At 53.0% G+C, this 19148-nt stretch overlaps 2 protein-coding genes across 4 annotated transcripts in view; one reads left to right on the top strand and one right to left on the bottom strand.

The window, feature by feature from the left end:
* Positions 1–1891, bottom strand: part of LOC100630401 (stimulated by retinoic acid gene 6 protein-like) — a 67509-nt gene extending 65618 nt beyond the window's left edge. The window contains exon 1 of the mRNA XM_014735917.3: positions 1762–1891. The gene's annotated coding sequence lies outside the window, so the exon portion shown is untranslated. The remainder of the gene's footprint in view (positions 1–1761) is intronic.
* On the top strand, positions 1694–18552 carry IGFBPL1 (insulin like growth factor binding protein like 1). 3 transcript variants are annotated; one of them, XM_023629699.2, is made up of 5 exons: positions 1694–2196; positions 10760–10869; positions 11817–11933; positions 13827–13929; positions 15936–18552. In XM_023629699.2, the coding sequence occupies exons 1-5, from the start codon at positions 1749–1751 to the stop codon at positions 15941–15943; spliced, it is 786 nt and encodes a 261-aa protein (XP_023485467.1). In that variant the 5' UTR covers positions 1694–1748; the 3' UTR covers positions 15944–18552. The 3 variants fall into 3 exon arrangements, with proteins under 3 accessions (XP_023485467.1, XP_023485465.1, XP_023485466.1); XM_023629698.2 differs by having other exon boundaries at positions 1701–2196; positions 13827–13962; XM_023629697.2 differs by lacking the exon at positions 15936–18552 and having other exon boundaries at positions 1695–2196; positions 13827–14109.
* The last annotated feature ends 596 nt before the right edge of the window (positions 18553–19148 follow it).

Here is a 19148-nt window from a genome sequence, read left to right as displayed (position 1 = left end):
GGGCAGTTAGGTTGTTTCCAATTGTTGCCGTAGTGAGCAACTCCAGATGCGACCTGCACACATAGTGATCCTTTCCTTAGGAGAGATTCAGGGAAGAGCACAGAAGGCCAAGGGCGTGAGCACTTTACAAGGCCATTCCAGGTAAAGACAGCACCCTCCTGATTGAAAGTAATTATTAATAAGTACTGGGAGCCGTGTTGAGGGCTATACCGACGTTATATTTAGTTCTCATCACGACCTACCTCCACCCCATGATGCTTGACCACACCCATTCGACATGTCTGCTAGTAAGCGGGGAGCAGGAGCAGGCCAGGCAGCCAGCCCTGCTCTGACCACCACACAAAATGGCTTTTGTAGGGGCTGCTGTTGGGGATAAGGACATTCTCTGAAAGACAGCAAATTGGGAAGGAACTGGGCTTGAAAAACAAAATGGACACCCCCCAAGAGTGCTATAGCTGGTCTTCCCAGACTCCAAGAGGCTTTCTCCATCTCTAGGAGGACAGAAAAGAAAGAAAACAGCACTGGGCAAATGCGGGCTAGGGGGTGAAGGCAGGAGAAGCCACCCATAAAGCCTGGTCAGCAAGTCCCTCTTCTGTCCAACTTCTTCGCTTGGCCACACATGAAACTCCAGCCATCAGGACTCCCTTGGGTTTCACGTCTGGGTTCCCTGCCAGGACTGGCCAGGGACTGCCTCAGGGCAGACACAGAGTCTGCATGAATAAATAACTGACTCCAAGGACCTGTTCCACCGTCTCTTTCCAACATGCGCTCCCCACTAAGCCACAGACACGCTGACACTTGTGCACCAGGGCATCCATCAGAGCATTATTTGCAGTAACAAAAGTACCAAAAATAACTGGTTAAATAACCACAGTTTTTGTGCCATTAAACACTGTACAAAGTTAAAAAGCCCAAGTCCAATCCAAAACATGTCACCATCTCATCACAACCAAAGTCACCTGACTGTGAGATGCACCACGACTTCATGTTGCACTAGGGGGAAAAAAGCCAACTCAGCTATGCTCCATTGATGGTACAAGAAATCGGATCTCAGAGATGGTCAGAGGTGGGGAAACCACGGGAAATACCATAGGTGGAAAAACCAAGTGCAAGTAATGTGTAGGGCATGCTACTGTGTGTGTGCTGTGTGTGTGTGTGTGTAAAGGAAGGGGTTATACAATCAGTCGTGCTTCTACCGTCATACAAAATTCCTAGAAATATACACAAGAACCCGTTAACAAGAGCGGCCTCTTAAGGCTAGGTTGGGGCATCGGGACACAACAGTGGAAAGGAAAAGCTCCTTTCATCATTACTTCTATTTGTAAACTCTGAAATTTTAAACCATATATTCCCTTTTTAAAATAAAACTTTGAAAACTACTAAAAGCAAAAGAAAAGAGTGCACCCTTCTCGATTAAGGTGCCTGGTATTCGGAGCCAGCCTTGGATCTGGAAACCGTTACATCCAGTTCTAGATCTACTAGCGCGACCTCAGGCAAGTTCCCGCCCCAACTGGGTCTCCAAGGGCCCTGGGTGTCAGAGAGCTAGCCTCGGGACATCCCTCGGGCTCGGAGCCCCAGGCCGGCCGGGAGCCCACCCCGCCGCTCTGTCGCCGGGCCCGGCAGCCGTCTGCGGGCGCCCCGCAGTGCAGGCCCGGCCAATCAGCGGCCGCGGGGCGGGCGGGGTGGCTGCGCCGCGCGCGCGGAGCAGAGCGCGAAGCAGAGGCTCCGCTGCCGTCCCGGGGCAGGCCATGCCGCGCTCACCCCGGCTCTTCCCGCTGCTGCTTCTGCTGCTGCCGCCGCTGGCCGCGGGCCTCGGGACCCGCGGCGCCGGCGGCCGGCGCCCCGAGTGCGGTCCGTGCAGTCCCGAGCGCTGTCCGGCGCCCGGGCGCTGCGCGGCGCCCGGGATCGCGGCGCGCGACGAGTGCGGCTGCTGCGCGCGCTGCCTGGGCCCCGAGGGCGCGCGCTGCGGGGGGCGGGCGGGCGCGCGCTGTGGCCCCGGGCTGGTGTGCGCGAGCCGCGCCGCGGGGACGGCGCCCGAGGGCACCGGGCTCTGCGTGTGCGCGCAGCGCGGCGCCGTCTGCGGTTCCGACGGCCGCTCCTACCCCAGCGTCTGCGCGCTGCGTCTGCGCGCCCAGCACGCGCCCCGCGCGCACCCGGGCCACCTGCACAAGGCGCGCGACGGCCCCTGCGAATTTGGTGAGTAGGGCCTCAGGCCCGCGCTGCTGGGGCGGGTGGAGAAAGAGGGACCTCAGTTCTTTGGGATGTGAGGCGAAGGATCCCCTGTGCACTGCGACGGACAGCGCGGCCTGAGCCTCAGTTTTCCCTTCGGGAGCGGTGTTTCTTATCTGGCCGGGTGCTTAAGGAGACTGGGGCAGGAATCCACATCCTCCTGTACCCTCCTGTACCAAGCACTGGAGACACCAGCCACCGTGCTGGTCGGAGTTTTGGTGAGCCTGCTGTCCCTTTTGGTACTTACATACTTGCTGATGCAGTTACTTGCAGGCCTGGCATGTTTGTCTCACGAGGCTAGGAGTTTGGGGCGGGGGGCGGATTCCTACTGGGTCTGAGTCCCTGGGTTGGGGCACCCTGGGGGTAAGTTGTCTGAATGGAGAGGGAGGGAAGATGAAGATGCCAGAGGAGGAGGAGCTCCAGACCCGGACTCAGGAGTCTCAGGTCACTGGGCCAGAACACCAGGGCTGGGGCCCTGCTGGGGGGCCTGAAGGAGCTCCCACCCAGGACAGGTAAGACCTTTGGAAACCTAGGCTCTGAAAAGATGATGGTGCCATCGGGGCAGACCTGGGTTTTGTGGGGCTGAGGGCTATATAATTTGGAGGGTCCCGCTTTAAGTAAAGAAATCGAAAATTAATCATTGCTGGGGACCTACTAAGCTTCGGTAACATCACAGTAAAGTCACCTGTGTACTGATAGCATTGTTGTCCAGCCTCTATATGTAATTTTTAAAAATCAAACAAAAATAACCAGAACATTAGTACAGGGATTTCTAGCTGAGCACCCCGCAGGCCAATTAGATTTTGGAGAACTGCTCTGTCTGTGGGGCCTGGAGGAGGCAGTGGACAGTTTAGAGCCAGGGAGCTTGTGGCCCACGAGTCCCAAGGAGACCAAGTTAGGGCTCTAGCCTGGACCTGAGACCAAGTCCAGGCCTAATGCCTAAGTCGGTGTAGTGACTTCAGCTCTGACAAGGAAGGCTTGGGGTGGGGGAGGCCTTTTCCAGGCCTTGGGAAATTTCTAGTCTTCTTTTCCCCCAAGCATTCCAGGCAGATGCACTGAAGCCCAGGAGTCCCAACAGATTGTTGGAGGTGGGGCAGAAAGGCTCCTGTCCCCAGAAACATGAAAACAATGTGTGGCCCATTGAGGGGCCGAGGCAGTCCCGGTGCCTGGGAAAGTCACTGTTGGCTGTTCCTGCTTGGGGCTCCCCGTGGAGGAGAGAGTTGGCCAGTGCTTCCCATGCTGCTGCTGGTTCTCTGAGCAGCCTTGGGCTGGTCCCTTCCTGCTCTGGGCAGTGTCACCCCCTGTGGAGTCACCACTGAGGTCCTTTCCACTTCGAACCTTTGTTTCTGCCCTAAGGCATTTAAACAGTCCTGTCTCCTTCCATCTTCTAGTTCCTGTCATTTGTTCTTACAGTCTGCTTTCCTCAGCAGTTAATTCACAGGCGGTTCTCTTTGTTTGCAGACAAGTAACACTCTTACTCCACATGCAGGAGACATAAGAAGTGCTGACCAGGTCCCCAGAAGCTAGGCAGTGCTGAGGGTCTCATGATTTCTCCCTGGAGTGGTATTCTGTTCCTGAGAGAGGGCCACCTTGAAGGCATTTAGACCAAATCTGCTATGATGCAGAGGAGACTGAGACCAGGGGCGCAGGGCCTGGTGCAGGCCGACCAGTGCAGCCTGACCAGCTCCCAGGTCCCCACACCCTGTTCGGTGCTCTTTCAGGACAGGATAGTGTTAAGTCAGGCAGGTGGTGGTTGCCATGGTTACCAGAGTGCCGCCAGATGGCAGGCGAAAACTCCATGCCCCTAATTCATTGAAAATTACCAAATGACAAGTGTGACAGCCCCTCCACTCTGATCTGTGGGCTCTGAGCCTCCCCCATCCCTAGGCATAGGCCCCGAGAGTAAAGATGCTCATGGGGTCAAACGGAGGCAATTCAGACGCTGCTTTTAATGATCCCATAGTGACAGGCATCAGGCCTCCCCTGAATTTAGCTCTTGTTCCCCACCAGCAATTGTGTCATCCGCCACAGACCTGGGCATTTTCCTGTCGCTTTTTGTCCTGAAAGGTCTGTGGCCCTGCCCTCGCGTCCTGGTGAAGCACGAAGGAGCAGACAGGGGGATATTTCCTAGCTGGCACATCGTTCTGTGCTGCCCTAAAGCCATCCTTTATTCAGAGGGTACAGCAGGAGCACTTTTTAACAATGCCCCTAGGGACCCTGGTTGAAGGAAAACAGGCTGAGTCAGACAGCAGCTGTTCAGCTTCCGTGTTGGTGATAAAATTGCCGCCCCTCAGCTCCTCACGTACTCCTTCAGTGAGCGGGCACCCGCCCCTGACGGAATGAGGCCTCGGTAAATACTCTTAGGTTCCTTGCAGTGTGGCAAGTGTTCCTACACCTGCCTCTGGGGGCGTTGGGAAACAGTTTTCAGGCTTAAATTCTGACCTTTCCTCCTATGCTCTGAAATGCCCCAAAATGCCTAATAATGAGAGTAATCTTTTGATCAACACACATTTATTGAAGGCCCTCTATATTCCCACATATGAATAATTCTTTACTGTTGGAAATCGCTTTTGCATCCCATCTTCTTACTTGATTTTTACAACCACCAAGGCCAGCTCTCACTCCCATTTAATAGAAGGGAAAACAGGCGCGCAGAGGGGCATTCCCTGGAGTCACACAGCTAGTGCCCAGCAGAGGGGGCACTCCAGCCTGGGTCTTCCTGGCTCTTTTCAGATGGGGCTGGGCATCTCTAGGCCGCTGGGAGCCTGACCAGGAACGTGCCACAAACTGGCTACCCTTGAATCTTGAGGCTTTCTTGGTCTGGATCCACCTTCCTGTTTTTCCCCCCAAGGCCTGTTGCTGGTTCCTCTGTTGATCACTGGGTAATGGCTCCTGAGAGGAACAGGGACAGCTTCACAGGAAGGGAAGCATCTGAGAGGAGCCTGGAAGAATGAGTAGAAAATTCCTGGGCTGAGAAGAGGGGGATGAGGAGGCACAGCATGAACCAAGGCAGGGAGGTGGGGGGGTCCTGTGAACAGTGGGCCCGCTGGGCAGGTACCCAGTGGGATGGTGGGCAGAGGAGGTGAGGCCCAGAGTAATTTGGGGCAGGGTCATTGCAAGTCTTGAGTTCCAGGCTAAGAGATGAAGCTTCATCCTGTACTAAATCATAGGTTCCATTTCTCAACTGTTAAGGTGGCATGGCATTATTATTATTACCGTTATTGTTGTTGCTGTTGTTGATGTTGTTGTTGCTATCATTACTTTGAAAGACTGTGTTGTTCCATGTATGCAATTTGCTAACATTGGGAGGGGGCTGGGATCCTGCAGACAGCAGCTCGATGTCGTGTTTTGAATGCTAAATTAGATAGGAACAGGGTCCTGTGCCAATGCCCACCAGGGCACTGAGCCCCCAAAGATTCAGCGAGCTCTTGAGATCCTGAATCTTAGAAAATTCACGTCGGTTGAAATTCCAGCTCCACTTAGAAATCTCAGTCTGTGGGAAGCACGTGTTACCAGGTAACCAGGAGAGGCAGCAAGTGCCACTTTGTGAGAGGGACAAAGAAGGGGGCCTTGTGCTCAAAAGCCTTTCATGCCAAGGGAGGGGTGTGAGGCACAGGCTGCAAGCAGCAGGATTAAGCTGTTCCTCGTTCCACAGCTTAACGTGACTATTAGCATAAATTATCAGGGCTGTTCTGCGCGTTGATTATTAAACTCTGTGTGCTTTTTCATACAAGCAGATGGAGTCCTGGGGGGTGTTTTGTTAATCTTTCTTTCTCCAGCACCAGAAACTTTAAAGAAATCTCAGAGACAGATCTTCTATCCAGCCATCAAGGACATAGCCGGTGGGGTGGGGAGACAGATCGCCACACGCTGCAACATAACATCAGTTCCTTTCATTTGTACAGATCCACGTGGTTAATGACGCAGTCACACACCTTCTCTCCCCTTCACCCCGGGGGTGGGGTGGGGCCTCAGTCATTATCTTCACGAGCAGATAAGGAGGAAAGGGTTGGCCACCGGCCTCCCTGGCACTTGAGTTTCCCTTGTTAGATTTCACTCACCCACAGTGCTGCCTCTGTGGGTGCACACCTGGGTGATGATTCTGTTACCTGATGGCTGGATTTGTGCCGTCCCAGCATTTCCAGGGCCATTGCTGGCACCAGCAGAAGGAAACAGTACTTAGCAAGGACAAGCTAGAGAGGCAAAGCTGGGACATTCACAGACTGGGCCAACCAGGCACCATCCTCACTCATGAACGCCCGTTGCTCTTGTTGAAGGCAGGAGAAGGAAAGCCCCAGCTCCTCCCGGAGTGTGGTGGCTCTGTGCCCGGGCTCGCCAGCGTGAGGGTGGGCCTCCAGAGCCTCCGGGCAGGGCCCACCAATAGGCAGCTCCCCAGAGGCCCTGGAGGGTCTTGAGCAGGCAAGATGCCTTCCAGGAGACTGCCCTGGGGCAGCACAATCTGCTGAGTCCTCAGGTCCCTCCGTGGGAGCCGTTTACAGTTTGCAGTGGGTCTTATAACTAACTGTTCCTCACAACAGCCTGTGGGGAGGGAGGAGAGGGAGCCTGGGTTCCTGTGCCCATTTAAATGAGGGAGAAACTGAGGCCGAGTCACAGCACTGGGGTATGGCAGAGACAGGATTTGAACCTGGGTTTCTCCTGCCTATGGTCATCATGACGTTGGATACCCAGTGCCTGCCTTGAATGAGCCCTTGGAGACCGTAGGACTAGGAATGTTCTGCTAGTGTTAAGGACACATGGTCCATTTAATGGTGTCTTCACAAGAGCTGTTTCCTGGGGGTGGTGTTTAGAGGGTTTCGTTCCTGCACAGGAAAGAGCTAACAGAGCGGGCCTGAGACAGTATCCTTAGGAAGGCCCGCAGCAAGGTTGGCCCTCGGCTGGTGTCTGCGAACTTGGGTTTCCGGAGGGTTCTCGCCATTCCCAGGACCGGTGAGGGTGGCCCGCTTGCCTAAACTGCGCTGACATCGTGGCTCATGCCACACGCCTGCTCTCCTGCCCGGAGCCTGGGGTTCTGGCACGAGGAGGCAGAGGCTGCCGGGGGCCCGGCCCCAGAGAAAGCCCTCAGGCACGAGTGTCTGGGGGGCTGCCCTGGCAGACGGCGTTCCACACGTGTTGTCGCAGCTCATTGCTAGGGAACTGAGCACGCACGTCCTGTGTGACTGCACCCGGAGAGGCTCTTGACGCTGCACCCGGTGTGCCCAGCCTTCACCCCAGGAGCCTTTCCCTTTGCTGCTGTGCTTGTCTCCCTTCCACGTGGTAAACGGTGGCTGTGAGCACAACTCCGCTGAGTCCTCTGAGTCCTCCTAGTGAGTCATTGAACCTGGGGTCATCTTGGGGACCCCAGCACGATCCCTAAGCGACTCTTCCTTATTCTGGAGCGGAGTCCACACAGATAACAGATGCTTCACTTTAAGAATCAGTGTGGAGTTAATGGGATGAGGGTGCCTGGGTTTGAGTACCTGCTCCTCCAGGCACTTCGCCTTTCTGAGCCTTGGTTTTCTCATCTGTAAAATGGGGATAAAAGCACCTACTTTCCAGGGCTGGTGTGAGGATGAAAGGAGTCATGTACATGGAACTGTCATGTGGAGAGAAGGCAAGATGGTGTAGGACAGAGCTCAGAGCCAGACCTCTGGGCTCAGGGCTTCACCCCCCAGTTAAGGCTGGGGACCCTGGCTGGCTTCCCCAGCTGGTAGCTGGTGAGATTGCTGGAAAGACCAGACGGGTTAGTCCCTGTGGGCAGGAGCAGCGTGCCCAGTACCCAGCGAGCTCTCAGGTCAGCTGGGGCGTGATGACTGTCAGGATGATGATCGCTGCTTGTAAAGAGCTAATACGGATGAGACTATTTTAAGTTTAAAATCCGATATGTTAAAAATAAAAACAGATTACTATGACAGAGAGCAGCATGAGGAAGTTTTTCCAGATGGCTGAACTGTTCTATATCTTGGTTGTGGTGGTGACGTGACTGTCTGCGTTTGTCAAACCTTGCAGCTGTACACCAGAAGGAGTGAATGTACATTTAAAAATAAATAAAAATTTCAATGTCACTTTATCATCAAAAGCAGGGGCGTCTTTTGTAAAAGACATGGTATTTTCTGCCACAAAATCAGTGGCAAAGACAGTATTTCCAAGACAGCCTTTCTTAATTGTAGTTATTGAAGCAGAGGGAGAGGGAAATGCCAGGAGAGAGAAGGATGAAATGTGGTTTACTGGTTTGTTCATTTGGGCCTGAAAGGGACTGATGAAATCTCATTTAAAATGTGTGAATTTGCGTGAACGGAAGTAAAGCCCGTTGACCGCGTGTCCCTGTGGAATCGGTTGAGGCTTTGGTGTAAGATGTGGTTCTGATTGTTCCCACAGCGAGCCATTTGAGGACCGATCTGGGCTCCGGGGGAGGCAGTGCTGCCAGGAGGATGAGAATAAATTAGATTCTCTTTGTTGTCTGTCGCCGATGGGGCTCCTGCCAGGGAGCAGGGTGTTGTGGTTCTTTGTGGCAGCCGGGCAGGTGGCTGGGGCGTGGCCTGGGACCTTGGTTCACTGGGGGGACTTTGGTTACACTCAGGACGTGGGTGGTGCTTGGAGGGAGTCAGAATGGCACAATTGAAGGAGTGGGCTGCTCAGGCTGATGGGGAAGAAAGCAGCTGCGGGGATGGGGAGCAGTGTCTGGATTCAACTCTGCCGGAGGCTATGGGGCACCAGGGGCCGGTGGGTCTCTGTGGGCAGCCCTGGAGTCAACAGGCGTTACAGGGAGGTGAGTTTTAGCTCCAGATGAGGACAAGCTTTCTTACCAGCAGAGCCCTCCGAGGATGGAAGGGCTTGGCTCCATAGGTAGTGAGCTCTCCATCACTGGAGTTGTGCAGGTGGAGGCTGGATGAGCGCATCACGGACTTTCAGGCACAGGATCTTGTGCAGTTGGGCCCCTCCAGTTTGAGACTCTGTGGCTCTAAGACAATTTCCCGGAGATTTTTTGGCGCCATCTGGACAGGGTCTGCTTCCTAGATTGCCTGGAGGGACCAGACCATTCTCATTTCTGCGCCTTTTCACTCCTGTCCCTCCCCCCTCCTCCTCGGGCCTTCTGTCTCCCTCCCTTGTTCTCCTTTTTCATTGCAGCCTCACCCAGCTGGGCGAGGGCCCTGTCCCTCTCCAGGACTGTCCTTGAGTCCCCAGGCAAAGTCCCAGGAGTTGTAGACACCGCAGTTTGGTGGCCTGAGAATGAATGTGTTTGCTCTTCTGTTTGTCGTGTGTTTCTTCATCCAGTCACCTGTTTACCAGACCTGCTCCTGAGCCCCCTTGTGCATCGTGTTCTCTTAAACCATCATTTTCACACTTATCACGGGGTAAGTTCAGCTCAACAGCCCTGTGAAGCAGGGGTATTGCCCCATCTTGCAGACGAGCAGACAGAGCAGAGAGCATTTCCCTCACCAGGCCTCTGCACTGCACCTTGCCCAAGACACTGTGGGGCCAGAGGCAAGTGTGGGCTCAGCTTACCGTCTAGTGCAGGTGAGACCAGATGGAAATACCTGGACTGCAAGGCGGGCTAAGATTCAGCAGGTCAAAGCGGTGCAGACCCCCTGACACATACCCTCTAGGCCCTGCAGGCTGGGGAGCCTGCATGCATGGAGCTGGGGGTGCATTCCATGCAGAGGGGAGGCAGGGCAGTGCAGGCAGGTACATTGAGGAGCTGGATGGACAAGGTGGTTAGACTTGCTTCTTTTAGTGCCAGTTTGAGCAGAGCAGATGCCAGGCACAGGGAGGAGGGCAGACTGTGGAGTATCAGCTGAGAATTTCTAATTCGCATGCCCGCCTGCTCCAGTCCCATCCAGCGAGCCCACACCGTCCCTCTCTTTTCTGTAGTGTTCGGCAGTGTAGAGCCACGTTTCTCATTCTCTCTCTGGGAGGGCAGCCAGGCCTGGCTTCCTGAGTCCCTACACTGGCTGCCCCGCCTGCCATTCTGCCCTGGGGTTGCAGAGGGGTGTGCAGGGTGGGAGGCCCTGGGTGGAGTCTGCGTTACGCAAATGAGCATCTTGAAGGGCCCGCAGCGGGTCTCAGGTGGCGCGGGCAGTGCAGCTGTCCCTGGCCCTGCTCTTTGAAGCGCCCTCCAGGGAAGCAGAGCAGCCGTCTGTTAGAAGACTCTGCCACTCCCGGAGCCCGCCCAGTCTGCCGTGTGTCTGAGCTGTGAGCAGATGGCAGGGGGGCCTGGAGGGGCCCTGGGAGGAGTGTGAGGGGACCCGAGCTCCGCCACAGCCGCACTGGGTGACTTTGGGAAGTCTCCTTCCTCTCTGGACCCTGTTTTCCTGTTTCTGGAACCAAGGTGTTGGGTGAGAAACTGCAGGCCTCCCCTCAGCTCCAAGGAGAACTCTCCTGGGGTGTGTGTGAGTTCCTCACCTGCGCCGGGCGCCCGTCCGCCGCCACCCTCGCGTCAGGCTGGCCGCGGGCTCTCTGCAGGCCAGCAGCTTTCCTGTGGCTGCTTGGAACTGGCAGGGCAAATCTTGTGCTCCCCATCTTCTCCTCCCAGCTCCTGTGGTCGTCCTTCCACCTCGGAGTGTGCACAATGTCACCGGGACACAGGCACACCTGTCCTGTAAGGTGAGGGCTGTGCCTGCGCCAGTCATCACCTGGAGGAAGGTATTTATATCCAAGAGCACGCATGTGCGTGTATGTGTGTGTGTGTGTGAGAGAGAGGTGTAAATGTTTTTTTCTTTTAAGTGTGTTTGAGTGTATATGTTTGTATGTGATCAAGGGTTTAAAAAAGAGATCTTATATACCACTCCTCTACCTCCATGTTTATGCCTCAAAACCTTTACCCCAGAGCTCTCTCCAGAGAAGGGGAGTTGCCATCCTTCCCGTGTCATTTGCTTCCTCAGCCACTAGTTGTCCATGAAGTTCTGCTGTTGATCTGGCCTAGATCAGCGGAGTGAAGTCAGAGCCTCCTTCCCTGGGTCTGGGGTTTGGGAAGCCTGGGCTGGTGGCTGAAGACCCAATCTTGTTCCCAAACTACATCTTCCTGCAGGTCTTTTCTTGGCCCTGAGCTAACATCTGTTGCCAATCTTCCTCTTTTTGTTTGAGGAAGATTGTCCCTGAGTTAAGATCTGTGCCAGTCTTCCTCTATTTTTTTTTATACGTGGGACACTGCCACAGCATGTGGTGTGTGGTGTGTGGTGTGTGGGTCCACACCCAGAATCCGAACCCGCGAACCCCAGGCCACCAAAGGAGCGCACGAACCTGACCACTACACTAGCGGCTGGCCCCTGCAGATCAGTTTTGAGAGACTGGCTTTGATCTCAGCATATGTTGTCCCCTTATCCATCTCAACGGCCCTGAGAAGGGCCATGACATTCTGAACTGCTTCTGCAAGATGGTGATGGTGTCCACAGCTTCACTGTCCAGCAGGGGGTGCTGTCTGTACTTACATTTAGGTTTGAAAAGCGACTGACATTTTAATAGGAATAAGAGGTACTAGCGTGTCAGCCTTCCAGTCAATGGGAAGATGAAGTCAGTGAGGATGTCTGTGGGGTGGTCCTTATGCAAAAATTCTTTTTCTAAACCATACCTGGCTTTTCTGTCCTCTGTAGGTCACACAGTCTCCTGAGGGCACCCAGGTGCTGGAGGACCTGCCTGGGGACCACGTCAATATAGCTGTCCAGGTACAAGGGGGCCCTTCTGACCACGAGGCCAGGGCCTGGATTTTGGTGAGCATCTCATTTGTTTAGTGTTGCTGGCTATTATTGACTGGCCCTCATAAAGCACCCTTTATATTTCTATAACACGTGACACATTTCAAAGCTGTTGTTACCCATTTCTCTTGGACCCTAAAATTACCATGAGGAAAGTGGAGCAGGCAGTGTGACCCCTGAGAGCATAGTGATCTTCTGTGGTAGGATAGTCGGGGCCCCAGAAAGGCGTCTGCGTCCTAGTCCCTGGGACCCATGGACATGTTATTTTATACGGCAAGAGGAGATTAAGGTTGCAGATGGAAGTGAGCCTGCTCATCAGCTGGCTTTAATAAGGAAGTCAACCTGGATTATCTGAGTGGGCCCAGTGTAATCACAAGAGTCCTTGAAATGTGGAAGAGGGAGGCAGGAGAGAGGGCCAGAGAGATGGCAGTATCTGAAAGACATGCCCTGTCATTGCTGGCATTGAAGCGGCCACAAGCCAAGGAATGCAGGCAGCCTCTAGAATGGAAAGGCAAGAAACAGGTTTTCCCCTAGGGACTCTAGAAAGAAGACAGCCCTGCCACCACCTTGACTTTAGCACACTGAGACTGTTCGGACTTCTGACTTCAAGAACTGTAGTTTGTGTTGTTTTAAGCCATTAGTGGTGGTTCGTTACAGCAGCCCCAGGAAAATAATACACTTGCCCAAGACCCTACGGCAGATAAAGAGGGGCCAGGGCTCCTCTACGCCACTGCAGCAGTTTTGCTAAAACAAGGGAATGCCATGTGTTTGAAAGAGTGAGGGACTGATGACACAGGCTTCCATATTGGGCTGGTCACTCTGCCTCTCTGAGCTTCAGTGACCACAATGGTAAAAAGAGGGCTTTGGAATGGACAGCGTCCAAGGGCCCTGGGACAGACCTGCGAGTCTCCTGTAACATGAGGATAACGATGCTCCTCCTTCCCGTGTGACAGGCGTGAGTTCAAAATGAGAAGGTGTGCATAAACCCTCCCCAGTCTGCAGAGTGACTCACAGGTTGTTACCATAGAGAAAGCAAGAGACGAGAGAGCTGGATGTGGGTCTGCTCTGCAGGGCCGTGTGAGCAGGCTGCCCTCTGAGGCTGTGCTCCCCATCTGCTCCCATCCCTGCGAGGTTTGCTGACTTCACCCAGCTCAGAGACTCAGGATGCAGTTGGGTCCGAGGCTTTTTCAGCTTAAGCACATTCCCCCACTTATTTACAGGAAAAGGTAGCGAAAGCGTGATGTCTGGTGCTACTCTGTAAAGGCTGCCTCCCTCCAGGGCACTTGTGGTCCGTTCCTTGGTTGGTAGATTTTTGTTCTTTTAATTTGCGGTATTTTCCTTATAATCTATACCTATCACCTTCAATAAAAGGACCAGGTTGCTCACAGTAAAAGGCAGGAATGCAGGGGCCTGGCCCCGTGGCCGAGTGGTTAAATGGACCGAGGGGCTCCACTTTGGCAGCCCAAGATTTGCCAGTTCGGATCCTGGGCATGGACCTGCACACCACTCATCAGGCCATGCTGAGGCGGTGTCCCACATAGAGGAACTAGAAGGACCTACAAGTAGGATATACAACTATGTACTGGGGCTTTAGGGAGAAGAAGAAAAAAAGAGGAAGATTGGCAACAGATGTTAGCTCAGGGCCAATCTTCCTCACCAGAAAAGAAAGCATACTTAGAAAAAAAAAAGGCAGGAATGCAGAGTAAAGATTAAAATGAGAGGCCCGGTAGAGAGGGTGTTAAGAAGGGAATTTAACTCTTTCTTGGCAGGCAAGGCAAGAAGAGAAATACAGTGAGCTCTGTCTCATTTTGAAAAGGAGTGAGTGTTCAGATGTAGCTTAAGAACTAAATCAAGAAGTGAGTTTTTTGTGCCATGTATGACTGCATAAACTGCCTGTGTTATTTCTAGATCCACCCTCTGAGAAAGGAAGATGAGGGAGTGTACCAGTGCCATTCAGCCAACGTGGTTGGGGAGGCCCAGTCCCACGGCACGGTCACAGTCACCGATCTGAGTAAATACCAAGCCCCTCGCTTCCCAGCTCCAGGTGACCACTTGTGATGGAGTCATGTACATGTTCTAAGTCACTTTCAGTATTTACACACCTGTGTCACAAGAGACTGAGATGATATGTAATGAAAAGAAAAATACATAAATCGAGGAAACTAGAGGAATGCAAAACGGGAGTGGGCACATATTGTGACTAGCAGGTAGATTCTCTAGTGTGTTCTGCACACGTCGCTCTGGGCTTCCCACCTCACATGCAGAGTCAAGAGATGAGAACGTTATGGGTGTCCATAAGGTGAAAAAAACCAGTCATTTTTTCCGTTTCTGAGGCTGAACGGAGTGTTTCCTACACGTCCTCGCAGAGAGGCTCCGAGAGCAGACGTGGTCCCTGCAGCGCGCCCCTGTGAGCACGCACCTGCTGAGCACACAGTCTGAGCTTCATCTGTCTGTGCCCGGCTTCCTCCTTATCGGCAGCTCTGCTGTCTCCAGGCCTTGCCTCCCTGTCCCCAACACTGTGCCTGTTGAGAATCAACACATCTCCAGGAGAACCTGCATCTCCCCTGGCCTCATAGTCACCTGCCTAAGGGGTTGCACCTGTCCCCACCGCCAGGTGGGCTGTGACCTTGGGAGACGAGTCCCTTTATTAGCCAGCTTTTGCTGCTTAACAACCTCCAAACCTCGCTGGTCACAGCCACCAACTTTTATCTCTTGCTAGCATTGCGCGTCATGGCTGTGGGTTGGCTGTGCCCCCGCTCCAGGTGTCTTTTCATAGTGGGGCCAGCTGGAGGAGCAGCCCAGTGTGGAGCGCATCCATTCTGGCGGCAGAGGGGTGAGTGAGAGGCTGGGCCGAGCACAGGCTCATTTAAAGGTTTTGCTCCGATGCAGCCTGTGTCACATCTGCTAAGTCCATCAGCCAAAGCAAGTCCCACAGCCGCGCGCAGCGTCAGTGGCGTTGGGGGAGGTCTGCTCCTCTCACCAGAGGCCCAGGATGGGTATGCGTGATCTTCTTATAGGGTCGGAGGAAGGAACAGTCTTGAACAGGCACTATCACCAAGGCCAACTGACAAGTTTTTAATAGAGCAGGAAAAACTAGAAACAAGTTTGGTGTTTGTGAAAAGCGGCAGGATTTGCTGTGGTTGTAATCCATATGATTCCACATTTAGCGCTATTGTCGTGCATCTTCTGAATACAAGGCCTCACGTCAGGTCTGCGGAGGACACACAGAAAACCCAACATTGAGCGTCACTGCACTACAAGCATACGAGATTTAGGAAATAGGGTGTGTGTGAGTTTGAGGAGAGAGAAGTGGCTTAGAACTGGGGAAAACACAGGAAGGCTTCACTGAGGGCGTAGCATTGGGTTTGGAGGATGGGTGGGTGCACGTTGTTAGAGCTCCTGGAAACGGGGAGAAAAATAGAAGGTATAAAACCCTCAAATAGGAATTCAACAAAGAGTTAGGAGGTGGCTCTTAAAGTTGCCCCCCTGATACTTGACTTTTTGTTTTACACACACACACACATAATATGTTTCATCTTTTAAATATATATATATAATTTTTAAGTATATATACATTTTTTTAATGGAGATGATCTGGGCTATGAATACGGTCTATTATAGACGAGTTTTCAAAAGGGAGCCACAAAGAACCATGGAGTTTAAGACCATTGCCACCACCCAGTTCTTGAGTCCCCTCTACAACATGCAGTATTGGCCAGCTCTTGCTTGCATACCTCCAGAGATGTGGAGCTCATTACCACCAGACAACCATCTTTGCATTTTCCAGTGGTTAAAAGTTCTTCCTCATGTTAAGCTGGAATCTGCCTCCCTGAAAAGCGCCCCCCATTGGTCTTAGATGTAATTCTTGGACCCCCCAGGGGGCTCTCCGCTCCCCACCAGCACCACTCCTTGCCGGGGAGAGATGCACGGTTATTTACGTCACCTTCCATTTAGCACACAGTTGATTGTGACAGAGCAGGCTTCTTTTCTCTAACTCTTTTCCCTCTTTTCTTCCAGGGTCTTAGGAACATTGATCACAGGATGACGGAAATGAATTATTTTGCTTTGTGAAGAGCTGGAAAAACTGTGTTTGTGGATGACCCCTTTTGTGTGTTTTTAAAAATTAGATGCAAACTAGATTTGTATGCAGATGTAGTTTTTAGCAGGGCAAACATTAGAAAAATGGGCTACATGTAGCTTTTTTATACTTTTGAAATGAATTGCTCTGTGAGAGTTCTTTTTGTAACTCCTCCCTCCCAGGGAAGTCGTGTCATGGTCTATTTGTAATTCTGAAGGGCTGGAGCGTGGCATGTGTCAGCTGGGACTGTTTACCTCGTTTGTCCGTGGCTCACTAGTGGAGCTCTGTGATGTAGACAGTGTGTATTGTAGGACGGGGAGGGTCCCGATGTCCTCTGCCTGCTATGGTCTCTGACTGCTGTGTGACCTGGACAGGGCCCTCCCCTCTCTGGGCCTTGGTCTCTTCACCTGCGAATGTGACTGTAGACTGGATGTTACCCGTGTCCCTTCAAGCCCTGCCATCCTAGAGTAAGATGGCCATAAAAGATGGGAAAAGTACAGGGCATGTGGTCTTAGCAGTCTTTTATAAAGGGCTGTCCCCTCCAGTGCATACCACTGCTTCATCCTAGGGGGTGGCAGCTGGCTGCGGCTCTTCTATTCATGCTATTTCCTCATTTGAAAGAGGTTTAGTCCTGTGTGGACATTTCCTAGGCTCAGGGGCCCCTTGGCTGGGTGTTTGGGGACCGAGATGTCCACTTGTTAACATTCCAAGCATTCTCTAACCAGGTGGACAGTGGAGAGCTGGCTTCTGGACATCAAACTGTGAAACTGGGTCGGATGCTGTCTCTGGGCTGTGGAGTTAGAGTGTGGTAGAGAACATTTTACTTAGAGACGTCTCAACCTCACCCAAGAATAAGGTTTTCTTTCTTTCTTTTTTTAATGAAGAAAGAAAGAAGGAGAATATTTTGTATCTGGGCTAAAAGGAAATAGATCTTCTAGGTGACTGACTTGGGCTCTCACAAGTGGTGAGTCCCTTAGGTTCATGAAGCACGCCTCCATCTGTGGTCACCTCCTAACTCCAGACGGCAGGTAGGGCAAGCACTACTGTCCCTCAGCCTTTATAGGTGAAGACCCAGGCTCCGAGAGTAAAGCGCTTGGCTGAGGTCTGAAGGCCTCTGAGAAGGACCAGAACTCCGGGCGCCTGGCCCCCCTCAGCATCCATTCCTCGCTGTGTGCTGCTTCTCAGCATGGTCTCGTAACGCCGTAAAGGAAGGCGCTGCCAGTTCCCCAGGGTCAGGGTTCCTTCGTCAGGGCTCACCTCAGCTTTTACAGCACACTGTCATGCTGCTCACATTCCGCGCGTTACCTTTTGGAGTCCTTTTTGGAATTGCATTTTATGCCTTTAAGCCTGGCCGCTCCATATCTGAAGTACTGGGGTGATGTCACCCTGAGAAGCTGGCCCCGGCGGTCCAGAAACAGGCGGCCCATTGGGGTTCATCCCATGTTTGCTACGTGACCCTGAGCAAGTCCCCTTCACTTTCTGGACCTCAGTTCCCTCATTTGAGTAAGAAGGGAATGAAACTAGAGGGAGAGGGGGGGTTTTCAAACTTTAAAACATTGGAACGCTTCTTTGAATAACGTTAGAATTGAAACTGATCATTCTAGAAGCTGTGGTTGTCTCTTACGGGTTGGAGCTGCTGCGGACCTGCTCTTACCGCCCCCCACTCGGCACCTCCCACCCCTCTGCCCGCTCCCCACACTGCAGTGTTTCCGTATCTGAGGTTTGCAGTTAATTCTTCCGTGAGTTGAGTGGTTGGGAGATGACTTGGTAAGACGCTTAGTGAAACTCTCAGGAGGAAGAGGAGACTCCGGCCCTGCAGAAGGCGGTGAGGAGCGTGCGTCTGCTCATGAGCACAATCAGGGAGATCAGCGGATCACCTCAGATTTGCCCACGCAGAACTGGAGAGTTGGAGCCAGACCCAGAGAGCAGGTTGGACAGATCCCTGTGGTGACAGAGCTGAGCATCAAGACTGCGTGAGGCTGGGTTTAGCATCATAACTATGTACAAAAATAGTAAATGTTAGACTGCCTGAGATTTTCACCAAAACTGGAAGGGTAGAGGAACTTGATTGTTCCGACCTAGTGAACGATTAGTTTCCGACTGCGAGTGCCCAAGACTCTTCAGAGCCAAAGCTGTGTGCTGTGGCTCTTACCTTTTGGAAACGTGAGCCCCCAGAGCCCCTGTTTTCTACCCTGTTTTTGTAGATCTGATGGTGTCACATGACCCTGCACCTGAAGAATGTTTTAAGGGCAGGCTGTGTGGTCTCTCTGTCCTTGGAAGGCTTCTGTAGGTGGGTCCAGGTCCCACTGATGCTTCCCCATCCTCCCGTGCGCATCTTGGCTTTTCTTCTCCTTGCCTGCATCGGCTGCTGCGGTCCAAATCCTCCTCACCTCACACGCCTGCGCTGTGGGCACAGCCCCACTTCATCACCTTGCTTGCGATTTTAACCAGCCCTGATCACCTACTGCTGGCCTGATCCTTCTAACCATCCCCCACTCCCCCGAACTTGTGTCTCTTACTCTGTAAGCATTCTAGTATTAAATTCACTTGGCTACATCTGCCCTCTGTCACCTTCCGCACGCACATGGAGAGGCTGGGAGGGTGCAGACGCTGGCAATGTGAAGGCAGCTGGGGCCTGGGCCCTGCCCTCCGGTGAGACTTGAGTGGGGCTGAGTGGGATGAAGTCCCATCCTGCCAGGCAGCACAAGGCACCAGCTTTGTGATCAGAGCACAGGGAGATCAGGGAAGACTTCGTGGAAGAGAAGATGTCCGAGCTGGGGATTGGAGTGAGTGGAGATTCCTGCGTAGGGAAGCAGCATGCCAAAAGAGCAGGGGCGGCTGGTGGGAGCTGGATGAGGGGGGCGGGGTGGGGGGCTGAGGTTAGACTTGACGCCGTAAGCATTGGGCAGCCCCAGTCTCGGTCTCAGTCTTCTGTTGTCAACTGGGTTTCAGGAAGATAATTCGAAAGCCAGTGTTCAATCCCAAATGTATTTCCCACCTTAAACAAAAAGGTCTTATTTTTATCAAAATGGATTTTTGTCTTCAAGTTTTATGGTCAAGTTAATCCTATGTCTTTAAAAAACATTGCCCTCCCCTCGCCCCGGGGGTGGACGAGGCAGGAAAAATTAACAAGAGCGAGAAAATCAGTCGAC

The sequence above is a fragment of the Equus caballus genome, chromosome 25 (genome assembly GCF_041296265.1).
Source record: "Equus caballus isolate H_3958 breed thoroughbred chromosome 25, TB-T2T, whole genome shotgun sequence".
Taxonomy (NCBI): domain Eukaryota; kingdom Metazoa; phylum Chordata; class Mammalia; order Perissodactyla; family Equidae; genus Equus; species Equus caballus.
This window is presented reverse-complemented; position numbering and strand designations above follow the sequence as displayed.